Source organism: Ostrinia nubilalis, chromosome 17 (assembly GCF_963855985.1).
Source record: "Ostrinia nubilalis chromosome 17, ilOstNubi1.1, whole genome shotgun sequence".
Classification (NCBI taxonomy): Eukaryota; Metazoa; Arthropoda; class Insecta; order Lepidoptera; family Crambidae; genus Ostrinia; species Ostrinia nubilalis.
In genome coordinates, this window is record NC_087104.1 from 12,921,849 (window position 1) to 12,948,845 (window position 26,997).

The window sequence follows — 26,997 nt, forward strand, 5'->3', positions numbered from 1 at the left end:
TTCATTTGTTTATTTATTCCAAAAACAGGTACCTACCTACTTATCTCTTCCTATCTAAATATGGTACCTACCATAGAAACACATGGTCAACACTGCCTTATACAAACTTGCGCCTAAAAAACCTATTACATAATACCTGACCAACGAAAATAGCCACGTAACTGAAATTTTCCAAATAACTTCAAAGTTTGCCATCAGCATTATGTTCACACTTAGCAGTCTTCGGCAATATCGAAGAGAAAAGAAAAATGTACCATTTATCAAACCAATTAAAAGCATTTCTTCCAGAAATTATGATGTTACGTAAAATTCTTACAATGCAATGGGAAAATTGAAGGATATTGGAAAAGCCACCTGAAAGGGTTATAGCAGGCATTAATTAAAATACTCTTTTAAAGTGTTCTCACTTTTGTATAACAGTAAAAATAACAAAAACGAAACGATGGGATATTCTGACGTGAATATTTTTTGGTAATAAGTATGAGGAAAATAATTATAATTTTACATGGCTACAATAGTTAGTAAAAATTTAGTAAATCAATGAAAAACATCCTATGTACCTGTGGTTCACAATAAACGTATTTTGAATTTGAATTTGAATCATTTCAGAGTTTCAAACTGAACCAAAAATCTTTTTACAGCCCTTCTTTTTAAATTATATTTTAAAAAAATATTTAAAAACAATGTGCTATGTCTCTGGGTATGTAAATTACAAAATTACAACAACTAAGTAATAGCTAAAAAATCATTATTTTTATTAGGATCATTCTCAAAGTGAGTAGGGAGACAATGCTTGCTGATTTTGGTGGACAATTTCGTGGACAGTCAAAATGCGTAACATTAAAAAAATGTATTAATTTAAATCTGCAAGTAGATCGTATAAATGTTTGTGTAGTAAAATTTTAGTTTTCTCCTTCAATATACAGAATTAGCGCCATCTAGCGTGCGTCTTTAGAACTACATTCTACGAAGCGGCATCGAATTAGCAATGGTTTTCATTGAGCTCATTGATGCCTTCTAAAAGTAGGTACGTACGATACGGCTACAACCGTAGGATACACACAGCTCAACAACAAGACAATGAAGTAGCTAAACTAAACAAGTGATAACTTTAGAATGAGTTTAATTATTAATAAAGTATTTATATTACAAAATGGTGTTGTGAGGATTTGTGTTGTGATTTTTGACTAAAATTAAGTGAAGTGATAGGCTATCCACGTCAATAGGAAAAATTGAGACTGATATAACCTCAAACGTAGACATAAACAAATAAGACCAAAGGTAAGGTTAGTGTTTTATTATCAAATTGAGCTGTTGTTATGTCTGAGGGGAGATTTCGCACTGAACCTGCACTTCTTTAGTTGATTTTAAGTTGTTTTGGTCCAGTATTTTTACTTTTGTGCATTATATTTACTTGCATTTCTTATTTACTGTGTCTTCTTATTTTCTTATTAGGTAATTAAAATTAATCATCATCATTTTGTACTTGTACAGTAATATATTTCTTAGAATATTTTTTAGATTTTTTATGACAAGGCTCAATGTTTCATAATTATGAAAAGTTGACATAACTAATATCAAAATGATAATCGTTACAACATAATTTGAAATATGGACTAAATGAAAATAATTTCATTTATCATTATTTTTATCTTTTTTAGTAAGTTTTTTTTTTTTATCTAATTCTAAAGAACATGATAACAGCGCGATTTATTGCTTTACAGTTGAATCATTAGACACATGTGCCTGTTATCGGCCTTATTAAGATATTATTACGTTGACAACAAATCGTAATGTAGAGATGGAAGGGACTTTCCACTAGCACTTAACTAGTAAACATTAGCTTACCTTCACAGGTGGCCCACGAATCGCCAACGCATTAAAACACATTTTAACTCCAAAAAGTAAACAATTTATAAAAGTTAACACACCTGCTTTCGGTAACTGAGCTAAGTATCTAAATGCTCATTAACGTAAAGGATACCCGGCACCACTTTGCACTAATGACTTTTAAAACGGACTCACCTAAAATGTTATCGCATCAAGCAAATGGAACTGCTCAAGTGACTCAACAACCGAGTCGGCCGAAGTGACTTCTTTTTTTTCACACTAGAAGCCAGACCTCGACACTCAGGCATGTCCGTCACCACGCACCGCACACGTACAATGTTACAGGCACTATTTCATCCTCAACACTGCATCCCAGACACTAGGTTCGTAAGCTTTTGGTTATCGTTTTCGAAAACGTGCGCCCATCGTTCGTGACCGACGTTGTCCGCCGATTGCTCCTAGCGCTGCTACTCCGAGACTCGGGTCCTCAACCCACGCGAGGATGTCGACAATCACCGGCAACGTGATCCCAGACAATCACATGAAACACGAAAGCTTAAAATTTAGTCGGCCCAAGACAACGCATCAAATGAGACGTAGATGAGCGAGGGAATCGGACTGTTAGCATTGACTGGACTGCGCTTGGACCGTGCAGGATGCCAGCCATTAGGCGAAGAGCGTCCATTATCGTATTGTCGTGGGCTTATCGTAGTGCCAGTGTCTCCTTAAATTGCCGACTGGGAACAATAAACGTGTGAGTCGGAGTAAGAATTTGGGAGTTCGGAAACGTCCTCTGTTACGTGATAAACATGGGTGTGTCTTCAAGAATTGTAGTAACGAGCGACTTCCGGAGCTATGCGTACCTTTGTCATACTATGCTGAATGTAAGTAAAGGTACTTAAAGTAAGGAAGTTATTGCATTTTTTAAAAGTTAACAAATGCGCCATGACTTAGTCATTAGTGATAATGAATAACCGTTATTTAGGAGTAAAGACATTAAGATGCCTGCCGAAGGGAATGATCAAGTCACGGGACCGGATCCAGGGTTACTCACGCTCGTTAGTTCAATTGCTCAGTTAAGTACCTACCGGCGAAGCTCTAAAGCCGGCCGCTTCCGTTTAAATGTTTCACATAGGAACCGATGTTTGTTTCATCCACACTATGATACTCACAGCCCACTTATCGGGCTATAGAACCCTAGAATTATGAGATCTACTTGGGTGTTCCTGTCACTTCATCACTTTATCACTGGAATCTCTGGGAAGAGTTTGAACATCCTTGTTCTGACCCATCTTATTTATTACATCTTTATTAATGACAGGTTATCTTTGTAATCTAGACTTAGGGAAGGCAATGAAGAACAGTCATTAAATCAGCGATAGCGTTTCATCACTACAAAAAACTAGTTTAATCTGGAAATGCAAATTATGTAGAGTGGTCTAAATTAACAAATGCGTTTGCTTCGGGTGGGTGAGGTCGGCCTGGTTCTTTGCTCGGATTCGATCAAGGATGCTTGCAATAACTCAGTAAGGTCAACAAATTTTATTGATCATTTGTCACAATATTCTAGACAGACATGTATCCCACATTCGATGCTAAAAATATGTTTGAACACAATCAATTCACAATGTGTAACTCGTAACACGGTTAACTCTTTTGGTGTGGGATTGCAATAATTAGGTAAAATATAGAAATCACAAACTGAAGAGCTAGTAGTTTTTTAAAGGAGAATAGCGTTTTGGCAAATGGCGGGAACCATTGAATGTTACTGGTGATCAAAAATACTTAATTACTGAATACGAATTTAGTTTAGAGTAAAATGGTCTGATTTCGTAACTAAGGCTCAAAGAAACAGTAATTACCAAAGAAGACGAATGAAAAATTGTAAAGCGAATGTGACTAAGTTCGGGAACTCACTTTTGATCTCGCCAACAATTTTTATTAACTCTGAGACAGGTTAGAAGTGCGTAATGAATCGAAGGCAAGTGGGGCGCGGCAGTCACACCACCTCTCTCGGCCAATCAATGCTAGGCCTTTTTAGTTCACGAGCTATTAGTATATCTTGGCATCATTAAGACAATTGATACGGTTAATTAATGACAGCTAAATTAAGACAATCAAAATATCATTTCGTAATGATTAGGTAGGTACCTACTCTAAAAACAAGTCAGCGTTAATTGGAAACATGTGAGAACCAGGTCACTCCTTCATATGAATTTCTTGGGGTTTCCTGCTAAACATTTCTTTATACATAGCTAATTAAGATGGTAATAAAATTGTAATTGTATAAAATTGTATAGTTGAAAAACTACAAAACTACCAGAAAATACGAAACCAAATCATCTAAAAGTTGTTGAACGACCCATTCCATTCCGTTGGGCTTGCAGAACCGCGGACGTTGCGTAACCAGGGACTCGACGCGATAAAAACCCATTTAATTACCCAACAGGCTTCATTATGATTATTTTTATTGGTTTAAAGACCCTTCTCTTCACACTTTATAACAGAAAGAAAATATCACGAAAATTGAATGTAAGTACAGCTACAAACGAAGCTTACGAAATTGAAAATTGCTTTGAACCTCAATCCAAGAAGATTAGCAATTTTATTGACTAATGTCACTATCCAAGACTACATAATAAGAAGGCAAAGAGTAGGTTAAATGATACGTAAATAGGTATTAATTAGTTTAAACTAGTTTTGCAATTGTATAACATACTGAGCATATAAACAACTGGATTAGTTGAAATATATAAGTACAGGTCAACATAAAGAGCTTCTGAGTAATGAAAGTAAATTATGTTGCAAATTTGTAACTTAAAAAGACATTTATTGATAAATAATAGGCTAGTTGCCACTATTTTTATTATTTGATAAAACGGTTCATTACGATTATATTACACCATAAAAAAAATATGAATTTTTTTTGAAGTACCTATCCTAATATATTTTAAATTTTAAATTATATTTTATCTATACAGCCATAAACGCCGTCCGCCATGATGGTCTATTAATTATCTGTGCCGTGACGTCACTATTCTTGTAAACAATACGCGTGAATAACATAACCTTTTTATCGGAATTTAAAACCATGGCTTCGAAAGGATTACATGATAAATATAGTAATTACCACTATTGTATCGTGCGGGAATGTCAGAATACATCAATAAAGAACCTAGAGAAGTTGTGGATTAAAGTACCCAGTGATGAGAATATGCGGAACTCCTGGTTACAACTAGCTAAAAGAGATCCCGTAACTCTGTCCAGTTGAACTGCAGTGTATTTCTGTGAAGATCACTTTAATGTACGTACACTAAACTAACAGCAGATTATTTTTTCAATTTTCACTTTAAACGTTCAGGTGAGGTTATAAAATATACTAAGTCAGTCAATTTTAATTGCATGTTGATCATCATTTAAATGATTTATTCGTGTAATTTGTTCGTTTCAGAATTGCCTAAGGAGGATGCTGTGCCATTCTTCTGTTGAGGATAAGATTTGTGACAAAATAATGCAAGCAGAACAATGTAATCCTCACTTCAGAGATAAGGCAGTGCAAGCTGAGCCAGAACATGCATCATGCCAAGTAGTTTCAAATTATGATCACAAGGTCACTCAAGTATCCATAATGAAACACTATAGAAGTAAGAAGGTGCAATTTAGTGCAACTCTGAAAGATGTCATATCTTCACCAATAAAGTCTACGTCCCACCAATCAACTACAACATCTCCCAAGAAATCTACATTTAGAAGTAAATTGTCAACAAGAAGATTAGTTTTTTCAAGTGACGAAAAATATGACAGTGATTATCATACACACCTTCTTCAGGATAGCAAATTTACAAGACTAAATTTGAATATATACTAATACTCATTCAATAAATTAAATGATATATTTTATTTTTATATCAGTCTATTGTACAAAATAGCTTTGTTTTATGGGTTATACTCGTATATTCATAAATTATTAAAGGGGTAAGTATTCAAAAATTAGTCTCCCCACTACGTTGTAAGAGGAACTGCTGTGCAAAATTTCAAGTTTCTTACCCTTTTATACATAAGGCAAGAGGTTATATGTTTGATAGCATTGATATTATGTCAGTCAGTCAGGTAGCTTCTTCTTTTAGACTACTGGTTTTCCCATGATTTAAGTTTATTCATCTCATACTCTCTGTTTATTCAGATACAAACATCTTTCTTTATAATAATTTACACTATTAGGTAAACATTAGATATGGAAACAGATTGATAGAAAAGAAAAAAAAATGTTAATATCTTACTATTCAGAGCTTAGGCAATGTGAATTAAATGTGTTTTTGAACAGAACAAGTTAATGAGTATTTTTGTCTTAATACTAGACTTACAAATGGGTAAAAATAATAAAGCTAATACCAAGAGTTAAATGATTTATTATTGAGTTACACTTTCAAATAGTTTAGGACAAATCGTCTTTTGGCCTCGTTTCATTGCAGCCGTCAACACAGACCTTGCACCAAAAATCTTTGCAACCAAAGAACCATCATGCGTTCTGCACCGACTAACTTTTTACCTCTTCATAATCTCCAACATGCTTGATAAACTGACATGATTTAATTTTTCGGTTTTTGCATTCAATTACAAATTCCTCCATAACACTGGTATCTGGTTCCGGAACCTGATGTTTTGTGCTGCCGACATTTGAACGATTGGATTTTTTTCAGTAGCATTCTACTGATGTGCAAGATGTCTCTTCACTGCGACGATGCAACTACATTAAAAATGCAACAGCATGTTTGCAGCCCCCTGCTGCAGCTGGACAATCTTGACAAACAACATAATCTCTTCTTCTTCATCAATGACTGCTGAAACTGATACTGCTTAGAGTGCACCTTATGTTCAGGACACATTTTACATTGTAGATTTTACTTTCCCTTTTAAGTTGAACATAACCAATTGCATCATCACCATAATATGATTCTCCTGCAGACCTGAAAAATAATATAATAGTTTAGCAATAAGTAGTTGGTCAGAGGTTAGAATACACTTATTAGTACTTATTTCCTTATTTTCAGTTAATGATGTGGTCTAAATTAAAAAAAAAGGTTGTAAATGAACTGTACTTACTTAGTTAACTTAACATTCCTTAGCTTAGCTGAGCAGAAATCAGGATTTAAAGCAAACAATTTTGCAACCATCAATGTGTCGATTTTGAGCAGATTTGTGCTTTCTGCTTTCACAAACTCAGGATCCATGATAATTTTCAATAAATGCGAACTGTACAATATTTTTATGTGAAAACAAGGCGTTTATATGAAAGACCACGAATAACCTGAAACTAGTGTTTGACGTTTTGTTGTTTACAATATTGGTGACGTAGAAACATGGCGGACGGTGTTTTCAGTCAAGAGAAAAAAAAGTAAAAAATTAACGGGTTTCAGTTGAATTTTTACAGCAATCCCTTATTTATATTTATTGAAGTTTATATATTTCGGACCCTTGTACAGAATAATATTTGAATTAAAAGTTATTATGATAAATGGTGACATGAGGCAACTAGCCTATTGAAATGACGCTATCATGAGATGAATATAATAACAAAAACAATACTTATTTGAGCAGCACAAAACGATCCAACCGAATCAACTTTTTCTTTTTGATAAAGAAAACTATAAAGCATGCAATGTCATAATATTTGCTATGGTTTGTTATGATGATGCATTCAAAATAAGTATAACATCCACTAGTTTACTAGGTAAAGATAAACCTATTATTGAACGGTTGCCAGATAAACACTTGGGTACGCAGTTAATCATCGTATTTCAGAGGTCACGGTGAACCAAAGCAAATTAAATTAAATACACCGTGTCAAATTGATGAAACTAAGTAGGTACTTAATTATCTACAAAAGTGTAGGAGTTACGAAACTTACGGGGCAGTTTATGGTATAAAGGATATCTAAAATCCATAGGAAATAAAAACGATTGGTTGTAAATGAGATAAACATTAACCAACCCTACAATAACTTTGTAATTTTAAGGTGCTGTGTTAAAACACGTGACTGATATTTAAACATTATAATTGACCCTGGTTGAGTTAACTACGGAAGAAAAAGCTTTCTGGCCCTTAAAAAGCCACGTTAGTTAGGTATTTAGTGAGATTGTGACCATAACCAGCCACATGAAACTGCATTGTATTGTTTTTATTTTTGGTACCAAATAAATATTTTTTCTTTATTTCTTTGTTATGTAGTTGGAATGCGCAATTAAACACAGGCGTACTGCACTCTATAGTTCGATTTAGCTGGACACCGGTCACAGTTCGCTCACCTCATGACATCAGTGGCTTGTGCCATTTTATTTACGTTAAACTATTAAATACATAACATATTTGCATCCATTTAGTCTTTATTTATGTTTCGTGGGACGAGCTCGTGTTATTATTTAAATGTGAGTGACAATTTATATTTATTTTTATGCAATATTTTTTTCCGTTATAGTAAATTCCTTGATCGTCTAAAAATAATAGGCACCCCAATTTTCGGATTACTGGCCTAATTTTTTGCCGTGCTGGGTGATTCGCAATTTCGGCACCACAGTCATCACCTTCGATAGCTCAGTTGGTAGAGCGGTGGACTGTAGAGGTTATAAACATGGCTATCCATAGGTCGCTGGTTCAAATCCGGCTCGAAGGAATTATTTTGACATTTTTTGTGAAAATATTAGTTTGAAATGACTTCGGTTTGCAAAAATGTTTTTTTTTTCTTTACGTAAAATTCAGTATTTTGTTAAAGTGTGGTTACACTACACTAAAAAAAATTAAGATTTTTTTTACAAGAAAAGTCTTAAAAATTATAGAGTGCATATTTTATTGCTTGTTTATTTTTGCATTGTATAAATTAAATGCGCATGTTTTTGTGTAACTGATATTTATTTATGGGAGATAAGAAATTAAATTAAACTTTCGTAATCTATTTTTTTCTGATTTAGGTTAAACCAGTTAAACCTAAAATTAACTAGTAACCACCATTATTATTTACATGAACTATTTGATATACTTTGGCCGTAAAAAAATCGGATTTTCATAATGTTGTGTACTTGTGACATTAGATTTAGGAAAAATATTATTATTTTTTGTGAATTAACACATAGAAAAATACAAAGAAATAAAAATATTTATATAATGAGAAAAAAAAAGGAAAAATAATTGATGTTTCCGCCCGGGATCGAACCGGGGACCTTGTGCGTGTGAAGCACACGTGATAACCGCTACACTACGGAAACTTGAGTATCAGTGACGAAATTTTGTATCAGTTACTTGCGATGACTTTTACCATCCATACTTTCAAAAAAGTCAACTTGTTATTTTTTTATGCATGAACTATTCCCCTGAAACGCCATGCCTGAACATGATGAAACACTCAAAGATGTCTTGGATATAACCAATACAAGTTAGCAACTGAAATTATTAATTGAAGTAGGTTTCCATGGCGGTATTACGGAAATGAAAACAGCCTGTAGTTTTTTCACAATCTAGTGGTGTAAAGTTCATTATATGCACTCGTTTGTTAACCTACCTACTTTCAAAATCATTTACTTAATAGTTTACAAGCGATCCCGTTTTAATTTTTACCGAAAATTAAAAAAACCTTTAAACTTCTTTGTGTATTTTGTCTCTGTAGCCCTGGATCTCGAATTTGTGGAAGTATTGCATACCTACTTGGAATTTAAAAAAATAAAAGCTTATCATAAACATACCTTCAAAGATGCACTGGCACAAAACAGTAAAAAAAAAACAAAAGTACGAGAAAAAATATTTCCAAAATAGAACGCGAGCGCCTTCTTCGACGGCGCAAAAAAAGCAGTTGGACGTTCAGGGTGTCAGCATCTTTTATACCAGATCAAATTGTGTCGTTACCACCCGCTGAATGTGTTCATTACTTTCATCCTATCATTGTATGGGAGTGGTTTATGTCGCGCAAATTTGTAATATGCCACCCCTTTTTCATGGTATCATTTTCGCCTGTACCACGATACCGCCGATTGCGACGGAAAAGCGACCGTATTGCAACAGCAGTGTTGTGTCACTGCTTTTGTTGGACCATTTTTTTTAAAGTTACCAAGAAAAAGAGCAAGGGTGCTTGTTTTTTCTTATTGTGACAAGCAAAGGCATATTCGAGTATACAGCCTCAAGGAGACGACCCACGTCAATGGACTGATCATTTCTATGCATTCATTGAAAATTACTTTCTGTCTGCTATCACAATCTGGTGAATTACGGAGTTAGTTGTGTGAAAAGTTTTATGAAGGTTGCTGAAATTTCAGTTATGTGTTTGTACTCAGCATTTTTATTATCTGAACCAACTAGATACGTATCACATAGATAAGTGTCGCTCTAAGTATCTAGTTTAAAAATAAGCAGAGCTTGTATTATTAGGTTTTTTATGTTTCTATCTATTTAACTATCAGTAAGGAACTAAAAGCAAAACTCGAGAACGGCTCGACTATAGCGGCAGTTTACTTCTTAAAATGAAAGTTCCTAAGAAAAGAAATATCGGAAAAACGTAAAAATGCTTTTTTTCTCATAATGGTGGAAAAAACCATGTCTGTCAAGTCAGAATATACTTACAGAAACTGTTTCAGACATTATTTGCGTAGAAATAATTAAGATTGGCGTTTTTCCATAAGTTTCATTTATGTTTAAGTATTTAATAAATAGCTTTGTATCGTCTTTTTAAGAGTTTAAATAAAATTCTTATATTTATAAACAAAGCATTTAACTGATTGTCATAAACACGTGCACTCAAGTGATAAAAATAAAGTAGGAAGTGGTTATAACTCGAATCAGTATTGACACGCGATAGCGGCAGAGATAACACTGAATAACCGGATAGCACTGGATTTCTTGAATTCCAACAAATTGACCGTATTAAGAGCCACTTGAGTCATTAAACGCGGATTTATTACTAAATGTTATACATTACTAAATAACTATAGGATAAAGCGACCCGAACTGTCTTTACTTGGGAATAGGAACACCCACGAAATCAATTTGTTACCTACTCATTATATGATTTCAAGTATTGTAAGTGCATTGTCGATGATACTGAATAAACATTTTTTCTTTCTTTCAATTTTTCACTTAATTTTTTAGCCTAAGTCTGAGTTGTACCACAGAATAATAATAAGTACCTACTACGTACAGAAGTTTTACTTCGCGAAGGTATTTAAAAAAAATATGCTCAATGTCATTAACAATATGGTGTAATTTAGCCTGTCTCAAGAGTCAAGCACCAATTTGTTGACAAACGTCAGTGATCGGCACTGCGCCGAAGCTATAGGGCTGACTTCGGTAAAATGATGTGACGTGAGGTGCCAAACTGCGGAAAATGGCGGAGGAAATACATGATTTAGCATGAATTATCATGAATAATATTAACTACTTATTTACCTCTCAGTGTCTTGAGGCAACTTAAAAAAGTACATTCTGTGTTTTTATTATTATTTAGGCAGTTAAATACTGCACAGTATTTAGTACACCATTTTCTTTATTTTCTTCCATCATACACAAGAATACGCGTACGTGAGTCAATGTTCGCTCGTATGTGAGGCCTTGTCGAATAGTATCCTGTAGGTGGGCCATCGTGCGTGTTTTGTTTTCGATGTAAACTCGCGGAGATGAACAGGCCTGGTTGTACCATCTTCCTTTAACTGAAAAAACGTCAAAAATCTGTCAAACTCTATACAAATAGCACCAGTTATAGTTATGGTTACAGATAAGTTACTGTTAAAGTAAGATGGTGCAAATCAGCTTAAGTAATTTGCCTAAACACTTTAGTAGAGCTTTATAAAATCTCATCTTTTGTAGTAAATTAAAAATAAAAAAGTAATCGATTAGATCTAACTGTCACACTAATTATAAAATCCCGAATTAAACAAATTGGTTATGACTAAATAACAGTAACATACTAAAGATATAATTTTATTGAAGTCTATATTGAAGTCTTGGCTGAGTTGCACTCAACTTACTTTGACCGTAACTTTAACAATAACCGGTGCTTTTTGTATGGAGTTTGACAGACTTTTGACGTTTGTAAAAGTCAAAATAAGATGGTGCGACTCAGCCAAGTGTAGATTTCAAACTACAGTTTAACAGTGCATTCTAGTAACTCAAGGCTTTACTATTTATTTTATTCTGCGATTATTGACTGTGACCTACTTTGATTTGATCATTATCTTACTTGTCTGTTACTATGCAATAATTAAACTAACTTTAGCGACTTCTAGTTACATAGTTGCGCTAATAAATCAGATAGCAATGTTAGTTGTAACCCTGGACCATCGAATCATCAATTTGTATTTATTTCATTGTTATTAGGTCTAGTGCCAGCCTTGATCTACAAACGGTCGCGGTCGGTTTGAATCACACGAGGATCTTTAAATTCGCCCCAATGTAATTAGTCTAATTTATTAAGTTACAAATTAGAACTAAACCATAGTCGCTACTTTATTTAGCTTTGAATTTACAAATTCCGATGTCAATGTTAGTAGCTTCCATTTAATCGCAAGATGTTATTGTTTTCGGAGATTTTTATAATGTGAATCATAATAATTTCTTGGGTTTGAAAATTATAAATAACTTGATAAAATCGAACTGCCTAAGGCGGGAATTGAACCCACGGCCTTACGCTTGCCGAGCGACTGCTCTTCCTTCTTAATTTCTTGGGTTGTTTGGCTATGACCAATATTAGCGGTATATTATTACCAGGATCGACTCTTGATGTTAATTTATGCAGTCACAGTATAGAATGGCAGAAACTATTCTGAACTAAGTTCGAAAGAGATCAAATACTTATTATCCCTTTTTCTTCAGATAAAACATGTCGGTCGAAGGCGTAATGGTATCTTACAACTACTCCGAAGACGAGGAGCACGCGAACATTCTCACCGTCTCCGCGTCAGGCATCAGGTTCTCCAAGCGTTGGGTCCTCACCCACGGGTCCATCCTCTCGCCTCTACAGCAGGCCAGCATCATACAGAAGACCAAAGGTACATGACATAATGGAATTAAAATAATTACTTAAGTAAGATACTAACATTAGGGGGCCATCCTTAAATTACGTCACACGAATTACATGATTTTTGACCCCCTCCGCCCAAATTTTGTGACACCCCCCCTTCCTAGTGTGTCCCACTTCCTTTCCCTTAGCGTGTGACGTAATTTAGATGGCCCTTAGTCGTAAGTTTTAGTTTAGCCTAGGCGCAGAAGTTGGTGGTCTACCAACTTTTAGTTGGGCCCGATTCTAATTTGTATGAAGAATCGGGCAATAACAAATCGCAGTAGTGTGCGCACTTTCATACATCTCTATACTGATCAACAGCCCGACCCAACTATCGGCCAACTAAAAGTTGGTGGTCTGCGCCTGCCTAGGCTTATATTATTTTTATTGCTTACCCATGGACCAATTGTAGTCTGATGAACAAATCATTTTCAATTTGAAAGGGAAACCGATACTGAATGAGGAGTTCTACAACAACCTGCCAGAAATCTACGTCACGTGTGAGAAGAGGACGAATAGCAGTGGTCTGTACGGAGGAGTCGAGAGGCTGAGCAGAGAGAGGAACTTGGACAACGATGTCGACTTCGAACACAGCAGTTATAACATGCGAGTGCTGACTGGCAGGTGAGAAATTCCAAGTTTTTTTATCCATTTCAAGGCAGGTATTCGACCACAATCGCACCTGGTGTTAAGTGGGATGCAGTCTAGGATGGTACATATCTGCCCTGTAAGTGCCTATTCACTCTCGCCTTGAAAAGGTCCGGATTATAACTGCATAAGCAGTTTCGACTTGCTGACATACAAATTAGAGAAACTCAAAAACAGTAATAAGAAGAAAAATAAAATATTGCGTTAGCTATTCATTAGGACAATTAGCTCGTAGTACATCTGCATTGCCTCAATTCCTATTACATTTTCGGTGGCTAGCCTGCCACATTCAATCGTGGTATTTACCTTATTGCATTTTAAAAAGTAGTTTATCGTATTTGAAAGAATAGAGCACCACTTTAATTATTTTACATACAGAATGTAATATTGTTAGTCCCATAATGGTCCATTACTTTTCCTAACTTGCAGGATATGCCACGTCTGGCAGTGCCCTATCCTGGACAGGTGCGTGGACGAAATCCTGTACTCCTGGACCATCGGCCACAGGGACGGGGACGTGGAGAAGCAGACGCAGCTTGGGAAAGCTCTGCTGTCAGTCTTCGTGCTGGTTGACCTCGAGAGCGATGACAGAGGTAAGGGAAACCCAAGGAATCTCCGCTACAGATTTTTTCTCGGCCGATAGTTTGGTCGGGCTGTTAATCAGTATGGGCATGTATTGAAGTGTACACATTACACCGATTTCGTATCGGCCGATTCTACATACAAATTAAATTCGGGCCCAACTATCGGACAACAATCAGCACGAACGTACGCACATTACACCGATTTTACATCAATCGACCAAATCGACCAAACTATCGGCCGACTAAAAGATTTTTGTCTGCGGGGAGTAACAGTAACAGAACCATCCTGTAATCATAGAACCTCCAGCCACAGAAATGGGATCGTCGAGTCAAATAGTAGAAGCCGCTCGGGGGAATTGGTATGCTATCTATTTTTTGTGATTTTCAAAAGAACTCGAAGAAGAAGAGGGCTGACCAGCTAAGACTGTTTGCTCTTTCAACGGTGACCTGCATTATTTTCAGCAAAACAGTTTGAAATTGCAATAGGGCTCTTACAAAGAATCGCAACAATGTGCGTCGTGGGTCAATTATTTTTGTAAGGTCAGACGACGCCGCTCGACCCTGCCATCAAATTGCACATCGCGATTTTTCCATCCTGTCATGTGGTAACGTCAACTTCAGTTGTATACGGGATTTGATTTATTTTTGCCTATAAAAATATGAGAGGTCCGTGAGTGCGAAATACATACCTACATTCATGTTAAGAAAGACGTCAAAAAGGTCGATTAGCATCAACAAGTTGAGTTCGAAAATTATTAAAACCATCTGTTTATCAAAAAAACCGATTTATTACCATAAAAATCACAACACTATCATCTCAATTCGATGGAAGATTCCGGAAGGTTACTTTTTGGTTTGGCCGCAGGTGTGCATCATGTCTGTGGACAGTTGCGTAAATTAGAACGATCTCACATGACGGGATGTGCCATCAGTCTAGTGCTAGTTCCACTTAAATTAAATTTACATGAACTGCTATAGTGAAGCCACATATTAGGCTAGAGCTGCCATCACTAGTTCTTGTACGAGTACCTCACTTGTACAAAAAATTCGTATTGAAAAGACTACGCCCGTATTCACAAACGATGCTTGCTTAAGTCGAAAATCGAACGCACAACGTTGAATAGAGCTCTGTGATTGGTTCGTACGTTACCCTGTGCGTCCACGTGCACTATGAGACCTCATAATGTTTGTGAATAAGAGCGTAAAATCGTAATCGTACTGAAGGTTTTGAAGATTGGTATTTAAAAGATAAGAATTTAGAATTGTTACAAAGGAGATATATCGTCAAAAGGTCGAATAGCAAAATGGAAATACAAAAGAGCACGTCGCAATAAGAAGAAGAACAAACAAGTTTTGAAATTCCGCGAAAACTTCCAAATAACTTTGGTGTGCTATTTTAGGAAAGCATTGTTTTTTGATTATGAAATTCTTTTGGAAACTGACTTGAGGTTAAATATAACTTCCATCAGGAATTTGTTCAACTTGATAAATAACTTTGTAAAACTTTAGTACAATCTTGGTTCCAACTAGACTTTATGAGCCATATGGCCATGTTTCTTGACCGTCATAGGATCTTCCATTTAAATTACTCTACATGCGTAATCTCAGACTCCGACAATTTGAACACTATTAAATTACGTTAGGGTCGACTATTAAGCTTAATCAGTCGTTTTATAAGCTCTAATTACTGTCGTTTAGGACTGGAAACGTTCCGAATTCAAGGTACCTATTGCATTCTGTATCATTCCGATGGCTTTCATCAAAATACCATTTTACTCATTGCATATTGAGGTAGCAGGAAGGCGCTGTACGCAGGCCGCTACAAATCGATCAACATGGAAATCATTAGGGGAGGCCTATGTTCAGCAGTGGACGTCCTATGGCTGAAATGATGATGATGATATTGAGGTGCTAGGAAGAATAAAAGTTAGCAAAAGCTACTCACCGTCTCTAGGATCAACGGCCAGGCTCCAATCGTTCCTCCAGCTCCGCACCGTGTTCATGTGACCTGGTAGTTGGGGAATGAAGGTCCATCCACGGTCCACGCCGAGCTTCTTCACCATCGCAGCTGTCCCCATCAGGATTCCGCCTACGAAGAGCGCGTGTTTCGACCCCACGTACCAGGCCAGGAACGGGCTGCAGGCGTATCCACCTGATGATGTGAGATGTTATTAGAAGTTGGCCCATTTTAGACGCTTAATTATCACCTCATGAAGTCTGAATAGCAGGCCGCAGGATTGCTAAAATCAAGTGGCAGTGGGCGGGCACATAGCTTGCACTCTTGCAGAGCTGATGGCCGCTGGGGCAGAAAAGTTGTCGAGTGGCGACCACGGGCCGGAAAACGTAGTTTGAGCAGGACCTCCACTAGGTGAACCGACGATCTGGTGAAGGACGATTAATCGGGCGGCGCAGGAACTGTCGTTGTAAAGATTCTTTGTCCAGCAGTGAATGTCATTTGGCCGAAACGACGAAGTCTGACTGCATGGTTAAAATCTGAATGAGGCATAACGTATTGGGAATTGGCGGTGGACTGACTTCCAAAGGGAAGTCGCAAAGAAAGTTAGAAAATTCGTATCTAAAATAGAATCTTCTTACCAATAAAATAGTTTAGAATATCGTCCTTTTGCCTGAAATTCTGAACTCCATTGGCAACAACAGCGAACGTAGCGCCCATCAGCCCCAGGGGGACGGTATGAACCATGTACCTGAGTAAATGAATAAATTAAAATTTAGATACTTAAACACACCGCGACAGAAGATCTTGGAGTCGAAATCTTAGAAGGTGGGACAAAAAGTACTGAAAAGAATAATCTCTTTGTATGGTGAAACAGCTTTTTTGAAGGTACATTTTTTCATTGTATTACATTAAAAATTAGAGTACAAAGGCGAACTTAATATTATTCGACATTCTCCTCCACTCATCCTTTGTTATTATTGATAAGTAGGTAAATCAAAGTTGCGTGAGTCACAGAGAGAGAAATACTTGTGTAACTTTTCTTTAATCTATTTTAAAGGGTTCAGTATACCTTTTCAGCACGTTGACAAGGCCTAAAGGCTGCGAGTAAATCATCACGTCGTACGTGGACAGAATTACTCCGGCCACGACCCCGTATCTGGTGGTCACCATCGCCTGTAAAACAGTTCATAAGAACTATCTATTAAAGAAAGTTTGAAATTACTCCTATATAGTACAACACGTCTCTATAATTAACATCTTAATACAAAAAATCTGGTAACCAAATTGACTCTATCTACTGTTGAAGATGGTAATTATTTTTTAAGAGTTTAATAATGGGTTTATTTGTCATCAAAACACCATCGTTGATGGACGGATACACGCGGTCACCGTAGGACAAGCTTTATTTGGGAAATGCAAGTGCTCTAAAAAAGCATGCATTACCTTACTAATATGAATGAATTTAAGTTTGGCTAGAAGAATCATGCATATAATTTTTTATTTGTAAAGATCGGTGTGTAGTTTTAACTGCTTATATCAAAGAACGGACCACAAGACGTAAAGTAAATCTTTTGGCAATAGCTAAGAAGATATTGCTAGAAATCATGTTAATTTCTGTAGCTTTAGGAAAAGAACATTTCTTCTCTAGGTATGTTTCATGGGATCTATAGAATTTGTCTAACCTTCTTCATCACATCACATCCATCAGGCGTGTCATAGTACCTGTAGTAATTGCGGGTAGGGGGACATTCACATGCCGAAGACATAATGAAAAAAAATACTAAAATCAACTAAAATTCAATTATTTACTAAATAATTCGTGTTGCGTGTTGCACAACAAATATTGACAATCATGCCAAATTTGACACTTCAATCATAATGTTGTGATTTGGTTTTTTACATGGAAGTTAACAATGAGTTTACCTGTAGTAGGTTTTATATACAAAGCAATAGAAATCATGAATCATGCAGCAAAAGTTGAGTCGATCAACACAAGTATGGTCGTTATGTCTGTGGCATATCATAGGTTCCGAACAGCTGAACGGATTATAAGAAAGTTTTTTGTTACAGCTCTGAAAACGCTAAGGCCTCTATCAGAATTGCTGGACATGGTACGACCGCCGCCTGAGAGGGGGTCTTCGGTAGAGGTCCACTCTACACCTTTCGGTTGTGAGGTAGTTGCATGAACCCTTATGCTTCAACCACACCAACGCGTGCAGATCGCCATCGCCGGTGCGATCACGGTGCGATCATAGGGAAATTGACAGGTCGCGTGAACTGTCATGGATCGCGCGACCCCTCATTGGCCTTTGATCGCGCCGGCGATGGCAATCTGCACACGTTAGTGTGGTTGAAGCTTTACTGTTGCGAATATCAACAGTCTAAAATTTCACTGAAAGAAAGTTGCGTGGAATTCTTCAAGTTTCTGTAGTACATTTTCAAATTATGTTTCCGTTGCAGGTATTTCTAAACGCGGTAACGAGAGGCTCCATCTGTGGTATTGTGGGTAAGAAGCCTTCGCTTCTGCTCACCGACGCGGGAACAGCGCTGGGCTCTGAAGGCGGGCCTATCTTTACTGAAGGGCCTACGTAAGTGATGATTGTAGCATATGATAACAATTTTCCAAGGACTACTCTTAAGATAATTAGGATGGCTAATATTGAACTACTAATGGTACGTATAAGGGTCAAAAGTTACTCCGAAAAAAAGTTTTCATATAGACTCATTGCAGCCAGTCTTTCGCACACATGACTCTGCTATGGGATTGGGAATTTGGGACAGATAGACAGAAGGTAGATTCCTGGCGGAATATTTGCATATAGATATGTTTTTGCAGAGCTCTTCTCTTTTATAGATCTCTGCAAGAAGGTAAGTCGAATGACCAATAAGCATCTTTTAATCTAAGGGCTTCGTAACGCTGTATCTATCACACAGCCTACTACAGTTATATCGAGCCATTTATGATGGCTTGTAGTTTCCAGGGTAGTTCTAACCCACATGACTGAAACAGGTTCTCCAAGTTTAATTACCCATCATTTTTCTCCTTAGCAAAGAGCTGATCGGCTGCATAGTGTGCAGCGTATCATGGTGGCGAGGGGAGTGGGTAGGGCTGACACTGGCCGCGCCGCTGGTGTCCGTGCTGTCTGCCAAGCTGAGGGTCCCGCCGCCGAAGGTCATGAGGGCACTGCCCTCGCATCCACACGCTGAGATACTTGGTGAGATTAAGAATAAGAAAAACTCTATTGACACAAAAAGAAAATAAAAAACAGAACAAAGGGACTTAAAACTATACACGCATATTTTTGTGCCAAAAAGGCGCCCGCTCAGCATTAATCGAGCCACGCGTGCATGCACGCGTGGCCCGACGCTGGTTTTCAGCGGGTGCCTCTCTAACCAACATTTTAAATTACAGAAGAAAACAATAATAATCAAAACATTGACAAGAGGACGCCACTATCTCACCGCTCCAATTTTTTGCCATGTTGAGCAAATATGATTAAAGGTTCAACTACACCAACGCGTGCAGATCGCCATCAAATTCAAATTCCAATAGTTTATTCAGTACATAGGCCCTTTGTAGGGCACTTAAACACGTCCCTAATATACATAGCTTGCAAGCGCGATCAGACCAATGACAGGTCGCGCGATCAATGACAGGCCACGCGACCTGTCATTGGCCTATGATCGCGCCGGCGATGGCGATCTGCACTCGTTGGTGTGGTCGAAGCTTAACAGAAAAGATAGGTGTGCAGGAATACATCCCGTATTCCCACTAACATCATCATCATCATCATCGGGTCATTTCCTTTCCACTGCTGGAGCACTACAGCACACGCTCTCTTATGTACAGCAGAAAAGGATTTGGCCTACACTCCCCTTATCATATGTTTGCCTTCTCCATGGAACTTCTTATTCGCCTATTTATTTATTAGGCACACAAAGAATTTCCTTAATCACATTGAAATCTAGCAACATTCGTAAAGGTTCAGGTTTACCACCAATGGAACAAAAAAATGTTGACTGTCGTGGTATTATCTTGAGACTAATTATTAGCACTGAATACCTAAAAAAGCTGATATCTGCTGATAAAACTGCATGTCCTAAACACAGAAATGGACGTCGGAAAGATTTTTTTTAAACACAATGGAGACGCTTTAGTCTACCGGCAATGTGAATTGTGCACTTCAGACCAACGATACCCCTGACGATACCCCTGGTGGTATGGTCTCTTTAAAGCGAATTTGTGAACCATGGTCAATACGATCATGTATCGTTTCCTCACCATTTAACACGTTGAGTGCGAACCAGGTCTATAGACCTTGTGTACGTCTCGCTTACCGTGCGGCTAAGAAAATTATAGTCTTCCTTGTCGTGCGAAAGGCATAACTTCAATTGGGTCCGGTGTAGGAAAGTGATGAATATATATCTATGATGTATTCTTAAAATAGAATCCAATGATGTACCTACCTTAATACCAGGTTTTTAGACCTGGTACCGCACGGAAGTAATAAAATGTCTTCACAATGCGAAACCAGGTCGAAGCACCTTGTACCCTGCGCACCTGGTACCGCACCCCACGCTAGCTTCGTGCAGCCAGTGTTGCCTCGCATTCGTAAGAAACGCACATGTCGACATGGCGTCAAGAGAAACAAACAAAATCAAAATTGCAAATTGATTATAATTTAATTTGCTACACGATTTATTGCTAATTTAAATAGTTTTTCGTGACAAACATTTGAAGTTGTAACTAAATGTTACTAAATAATATGTTTTCTTTAAATATAGCTTATTTAAGTATTTATGCACGTATGTCTTATTTGTAAAATATTTAGACTAAATTATTAAAACATCTTTGTTTGTTACTTTTTTAAATTTTTATTAAAACTTAATTAAAACTATCGATATTTGTATTTCACATCCCTAGAATACCCACCAGACTTTCCTACTTCAGTGCGGCACAGGGTGCATAAGCCTTGTATTTTGAATATAGCTATAATTTTTATACTAAACAAGTTATTCACGAACGCCTTCAGGTGTATGTCAATAATAGTCCAGTCATTTAAGCTTAAATTAGGTAAGAATCTCGGAATTAGAGATACCCAGCTGTAAGTCTGTAAATACTTGTATATTGACACCCTAAAAATTGTCTCAAAACCTACATATGGTAGGGTGTAAGCAACTATTAAATTTTAAGGTCAAAGGTCACAAAAATCGGTTTTTTGCGCTTTTTTTGGAAATATCTCATTTCCTATGGGTTTTTTGCTATTTGTATTTATTATCAATATTGTAGAATACTAAATTCTCTACAAATTTTGTTTAAAAATTTTTTTTATACGGTGAACCGTTTTCGAGATAGAGGGCGGAGAGCGCGCGGTCACTGCATCACTTCAGGTCAACTTAAGCGGTTTAGGTTTTTCATACAAAAGGATTTTCCCGCTAATTCCCGTGGGAATTTCGGTAATTACTTGTTGTAAATAAGCTTTAAGTTTACTAAGGTACCTACATGCCAAATTTCAAGCGTCTAACTTCCGTTAAGCGTTTAGATCTTTCATACAAAAGGATTTTCCCGCTAATTCCTGTTCCCGTGGGAATTCCTAAGTAAACTATAACCTGCCCAGGTGTATGAAGAATAATTGTACTAAGTTTCGTTAAAATCCGTCAAGTAGTTTTTGTTTCTATAAGGAACATACAGACGGACAGACAGACAGACAAAAATTTTACTGATTGCATTTTTGGCATCAGTATCGATCACTAATCACCCCCTGATAGTTATTTTGAAAATATATTTCATGTATAGAATTCTGTCCGTCTGTATGTTCCTTATAGAAACAAAAACTACTCGACGGATTTTAACGAAACTTGGTACAATTATTCTTCATACACCTGGGCAGGTTATAGTATACTTAGGAATTCCCACGGGAACAGGAATTAGCGGGAAAATCCTTTTGTATGAAAAATCTAAACGCTTAACGGAAGTTAGACGCTTGAAATTTGGCATGTAGGTACCTTAGTAAACTCAAAGCTTAGTTACAACAAGGAATTCCCGAAATTCCCACAGGAATTAGCGGGAAAATCCTTTTGTATGAAAAATCTAAACCGCTTAAGTAGACCTGAAGTGATGCAGTGACCGCGCGCTCTCCGCCCTCTATCTCGAAAACGGTTCACCGTATAAAAAAAGTTTTTAAACAAAATTTGTAGAGAATTTAGTATTCTACAATATTGATAATAAATTCAAATAGCAAAAAACCCACAGGAAATGAGATATTTCTAAAAAAAGCGCAAAAAACCGATTTTTGTGACCGTTGACCTTGAAATTTAATAGTTGCTTACACCCTACCATATGTAGGTTTTGAGACAACTTTTAGGGTGTCAATATACACGTATTTACAGACTTACAGCTGGGTATCTCGAATTCCGAGGTGAACTTACTATAATGACTGGACTATAAATGCATTATTATTAATATTCAAAGAAAAAAAACAATATCTATTAACATGAAGCCAAAAATAAAATTAATATATCTTAAATATTACAAGGTCTTTAAGCCTTGTGCCGCCACAATGTAAGTTTTAATACCAGGTTTACTGACCTTGTACCGAAGGAATGGAAAGTATTAGAAAGTTACTGCCGCAGCAAAGGTGTTAACTGTTCCTCAGAGCGTATCGACAGCACGACCGTCCTGGTGAGGTGCGGCGGGGAGTGGGGCGCGGGGGTGTACGTGGGCTCCGGGTTCGTCCTCACGTGCGCACACGTCGTTAAGAAAGTAAGTTTTTTTTATCCACAACGAGAAAGCTCTTGGCCTGTATCTCACCTGATGGTAAGTGACGATCAGGCCGAAGGTGGAAGCAAGCTTCACCCGGAATCCTCAACCACGGAGGAACTGGCTATCTTTATTACCTCTAACTGCCGGAACACACTAATGCTGTTAACATTGTTGTTATGGCGACAGACTTAGGTAAGATGGTGGTAGCTAGCCAGGCGGACTTAGAACAGGCCCCACCACCAACCAAACCGAACAGAAAAATCTGCCCCAACTGGGAATCGAACCCGGGACCTCTGCGTCTGAAGCAGGTGGTCTTACCACTAGATCACAGAGGCGGTTAAGTTAAATCCAAGTCAATGTGATATTAGTTCCTGCTTTTAAGTAAACTGCTGTTACTAGAGTAGATATCTAACAAACATGACACACACGATACAATGCTTTAAAGTAGCGTAACTTTCTTTCTTTACTATCAGAATGTACAAGGCAGTTTTAAAAGGCTGATCGAAGTGGATGCCATAAAGATCCAAATTGACAAAAATCAATATTTCTTTTGAGTATCATCATCATTTCATATGACATCCATTGCTGAACATAGGCCTCCCCCAATGATTTCCACAATGGCGGTTGGTAGTGGCTAAGTAGAAGGTTCTGGAGTGGAGGCCACGTATCGGAAAGCGCAGCGTAGAACGTCCACCCACAATGTGAACCGACGACCTCATAAAGGTAGAAGGAAGGCGCTGGATGCAGGCATAGATGCAGTCCGCTCTTGAGTTTGTCATTATATTACATCGTTCGTTCGTTTGTTTCAGCCGAAAGACGTCCACTGCTGGACAAAGGCCTCCCACCATTATAAATCAATATTGCTCTATTCCGCAGTACGCAAGTAACAAAGTGTCCCTCTACTGCCGCGGCGTAAAGGAGACAGCAATAGTCCGGTACAAGACGACGGACGACAAGGCTTATGACCTGGCGCTGCTCTACACCAACCCACAGCATTGGGGCCACCTCACACCAGCTGTGTTTGCTGATGATGCTGTAGAAAAAGGTGATTTGTCATAGCATCAGTACAACTACTTGAAAGACAAATTCAAATTGTTTTTGACCCATTTCAGGGCACTTACGGACCTCAGAATACTCCTGAATTTTACACGTTCCGTACTCCCGTGTAAAGGGTCATGTTAATCATGTATCATGTTGTATTTTCCATGTGAATCTCGTGGCACTTGAGATCTAACGCGAATTTCATGAGTTAGAAACGTGAGGTTTCTCTGTTTTGTTTCATTGACCTACACTCATGATTCACATAATGAAGATGACCATTTACGTTGATTTCGAGATGTGTGAGGAAGGGCTTTTTAAACCCCGTTTGCAGAGAATACCTTTATATCTTTTAGGAGAGTCGGTGCTCGCAGCAGGCTACCCTTACTACAACGAGGGCAACCTCGACGACCTGAAGCCCACGGTGACGTCAGGCCACGTCAACAACGTGTCTCCTTCCATGCTACAGACCTCGTGCTGCATACAGTCTGGCTTCAGGTACTTCTGACGAACATGTCTGAACTAGAAATAGCAGAAACCCTTTTAAAAGTCGGTTGAGAATATTTATTGAATATTTATAATCCGGGCGTTTTCAAGGCGAGAGTGAATAGGCACTTACAGGGCAGATAAGTACCATCCTAGACTGATCTCACTTAACACCAGGTGCGATTGCAGTCAAATACCTGCCTTGTCTAGCATAAAACAAAATCAAACATTTAGCTCAACTCTTCAGTAATCAGTTTTAGTCACATTTTTTGTCAAACATGGATGGATTTATATTATTATGTTCTGGACTCTTAATTGAATGTTTCTTTCCAAAACTCTTCCCGATTCCAACATGAGTAGAATTTGAAGCCCTAAATAAATTTTTGTAAAAGTTTTAATTGAAGAGTTTGTTTATATAATCACCCACAGTGGGGGGCCCATATACCGGCTGACCAAGAGCAGGTCCCTGATAGAGGTCCTCGGCATCATCGTCAGCAACACTAGGACACAGACAGGAGCCTGCTACCCATACATCAACATGGCTGTACCAGCCAAAGCTTTCAAGAGTTTACTTCATAACTTCTCCTTAGATAAAGGTAAGGACATTCTACGAGGGAACAGGATTAAAGATATTTAATTTACCGTGTAATGATAGTTTGAGTCCCAAGAAAGGACATAGGATAGTTTTTATCCCGGTTTTTGAAACAGGGACGCGTGCGATAAAAATTTTCTGTGACAGACAAAATTCCACGCGGGCGGAAAGCTATTCTAAATAATTATACATATAACTCAAAGGTGACTGACTGACTGACTGACTGACATAGTGATCTATTAACGCACAGCCCAAACCACTGGACGGATCGGACTGAGTCATGCAGGTAGATGTTATGACGTAAGGCATCCGCTAAGAAACGATTTTACAAAACTACACCCTTAAGGGGGTAAAACGGGATCCACGCGTACGTAGTAAGGACATCTATTGGTAGGTAGACCCTTGGTTTCTCTTGGGTGTAGTGGTCCACGTTTTAGACAATATTGAACGTTGGCACGTCGTTCCAGCAGATTAGAATGAGAGCACCTCAACTCTACTCTTCCCGTGGATGTGGTAAAGGGTTAAATAAACATCAGGCCTCCCAAGCCTGTCTGGCCAGTGTAGAGAGTGTAGACCAAAATAATTTGGCTCTGTAAGCTTTGTAAGTAAATTAGAGAGGATCGTGGTCTGCAGTAGAAGTTAAATAAACTTGATGCACTTTTCTGTCTCTGTTATTTCGCATTCGCTTGTTGCTTGTTCGGAAAAAAATCCTGTCAGTCATCCTTTTACTCGATAGGATATTTGTTCACCAATCTTCCCAATGGTTCACACATTAGGTAACTAGGTTTAAATTTAAACGTTCAACTTTTTTCGTTCACAGATATCTCCAAGCTGCGAGCGCTGGATAACAATAAAGAAATAGTCCAGTCGCAATGGAGGCTCCTGCCGTATAGGTCAAAGATCTAGCTCTTAATCTTCTTCATAATATAGAACAAAATTGTTGATACATTTTATCGACAGTGTGGGCCTTTAAGCTCCTGTCTGCGTATATTTATGTCTGTCTACCTACACATCATTTGCGAGAGAAGACTCACGAAGACTGTAGTGCCATTATACAGGTTGTCCCATAATTAAGCAACTCAGCCTGACAATGGAGCTAGTCGAACAAGCCTAGTACCTATTTGGGATTTTGCGACAACCTGTACGAGTATAATCGCGGCCAAGCGGTGTTTGGTATTCTATATGCTTTAAAATTGTATAAAAATAAGTGTGGCATTGTTAAATTATACACGGATAGCTTTTTAAAACTAAATGTTTGGTGATTTGTTTCTGTGATGTTTGAAGGTAAATATGGGTATTATTCGGTCATTAGATGCATACTGCATCCATGCATTTGTTAATTGGTTTATGAAGTTTAATTGGTTCCTAGTGCGAATATTGATCATGGAGACTTGACTCTGTGTGTGGAAAGCGCTATACGGTGTGTGGTTTTAGATTAGACAATTATTATTTAAATCGGCCGACTTGAATAATAGGTACAAGGCGTACTTTGGAAGTTTAGAGACTAGTTAAATTCAAAATTTTCAGTCACTTGCTGTAGTCACAAATAATTTTAAATACATACATTCCTTTAAAAAATGTGCTTGATCTTCAAGTCAATTTTATTCATCATGACAAGATGCTGGCATCAAAACCTTATTAACTAATTATATGTTTAAGGCCACCTATTACAACAAATATGCCACATAATTCAGCTTGATGTGAGCCTCTGAAAGACACCAAATGAACTGCATTAGTTAGTGTTTAGTTATCATGGTTGTATTTATGTAGTCAAAGATGGTTATAAATTATGAAGACTGAAAATTATTAGTTAAAGCAATGTTTTTAACAGAAAATATAAAATATATTAATAATAGTTGATTTGTTTAATTTCGTCAATCCAGGACATTGGTACTTTCCTATTTTGCTTATTAGCTGTGAATAGAGATAAAGAGGGAGAGAGTGTGAGAGAGAGTGACTGTATGTGTGGGGAGGACTGATTTTTAATAAATAGCATCTTAAAGAATTTAATCACTACGATCATGACTATGGTAGCAAATCTATGGTGAATTATTCTGTCACTGA

The 26,997-nt window shown here is 37.5% G+C and overlaps 3 protein-coding genes and 2 non-coding genes across 6 annotated transcripts in view; 2 read left to right on the forward strand and 3 right to left on the reverse strand.

Annotated features, from left to right (window-relative positions):
• Positions 1–9,701, reverse strand: part of LOC135080106 (CHH-like protein) — an 81,977-nt gene extending 72,276 nt beyond the window's left edge. The window contains exon 1 of one of the 2 annotated variants that reach the window (XM_063974787.1): positions 9,564–9,701. The gene's annotated coding sequence lies outside the window, so the exon portion shown is untranslated. Of the gene's footprint in view, positions 1–2,025; positions 2,520–9,563 lie in introns of those variants that run through there. The other variant, XM_063974788.1, reaches the window with a different exon arrangement.
• Positions 1,046–26,788, forward strand: LOC135080105 (peroxisomal leader peptide-processing protease). The gene is made up of 12 exons (XM_063974785.1): positions 1,046–1,281; positions 12,679–12,854; positions 13,309–13,489; positions 13,943–14,106; positions 18,125–18,228; positions 18,515–18,642; positions 19,103–19,269; positions 22,711–22,817; positions 23,694–23,862; positions 24,212–24,353; positions 24,771–24,937; positions 25,754–26,788. Exons 2-12 carry the CDS (start codon positions 12,686–12,688, stop codon positions 25,837–25,839), a joined length of 1,584 nt encoding a protein of 527 aa, XP_063830855.1. The 5' UTR covers positions 1,046–1,281; positions 12,679–12,685; the 3' UTR covers positions 25,840–26,788.
• On the forward strand, positions 8,411–8,500 carry Trnay-gua (transfer RNA tyrosine (anticodon GUA)). Its single transcript is given in 2 exon segments — positions 8,411–8,447; positions 8,465–8,500. It is a non-coding gene; the product is annotated as a tRNA-Tyr (tRNA).
• Trnav-cac (transfer RNA valine (anticodon CAC)) lies at positions 9,017–9,089 on the reverse strand. The gene has a single exon. It is a non-coding gene; the product is annotated as a tRNA-Val (tRNA).
• On the reverse strand, positions 14,873–17,914 carry LOC135079757 (NADH dehydrogenase [ubiquinone] 1 alpha subcomplex subunit 11-like). Its single transcript, XM_063974363.1, has 5 exons — positions 17,737–17,914; positions 17,124–17,227; positions 16,693–16,802; positions 16,043–16,249; positions 14,873–14,975 (listed from the first exon to the last, which is right to left on the reverse strand). The coding sequence occupies exons 1-5, from the start codon at positions 17,818–17,820 to the stop codon at positions 14,941–14,943; spliced, it is 540 nt and encodes a 179-aa protein (XP_063830433.1). The 5' UTR covers positions 17,821–17,914; the 3' UTR covers positions 14,873–14,940.
• Positions 26,789–26,997: the final 209 nt, after the last annotated feature.

Coding starts and splice junctions, on each gene's coding strand:
- LOC135080105 (XM_063974785.1), top strand. CDS start 12,686: ATGTCGGTCGAAGGCGTAATGGTATCTTACAACTACTCCGAAGACGAG. Junction 13,490..13,942: donor ATGCGAGTGCTGACTGGCAG/GTGAGAAATTCC, acceptor CCTAACTTGCAG/GATATGCCACGTCTGGCAGT. Junction 18,643..19,102: donor ATCTTTACTGAAGGGCCTAC/GTAAGTGATGAT, acceptor TTTTCTCCTTAG/CAAAGAGCTGATCGGCTGCA.
- LOC135079757 (XM_063974363.1), bottom strand. CDS start 17,820: ATGTCTTCGGCATGTGAATGTCCCCCTACCCGCAATTACTACAGGTAC. Junction 17,228..17,736: donor GATGTGATGTGATGAAGAAG/GTTAGACAAATT, acceptor ACTGTTTTACAG/GCGATGGTGACCACCAGATA. Junction 16,250..16,692: donor TATTCTAAACTATTTTATTG/GTAAGAAGATTC, acceptor TCACATCATCAG/GTGGATACGCCTGCAGCCCG.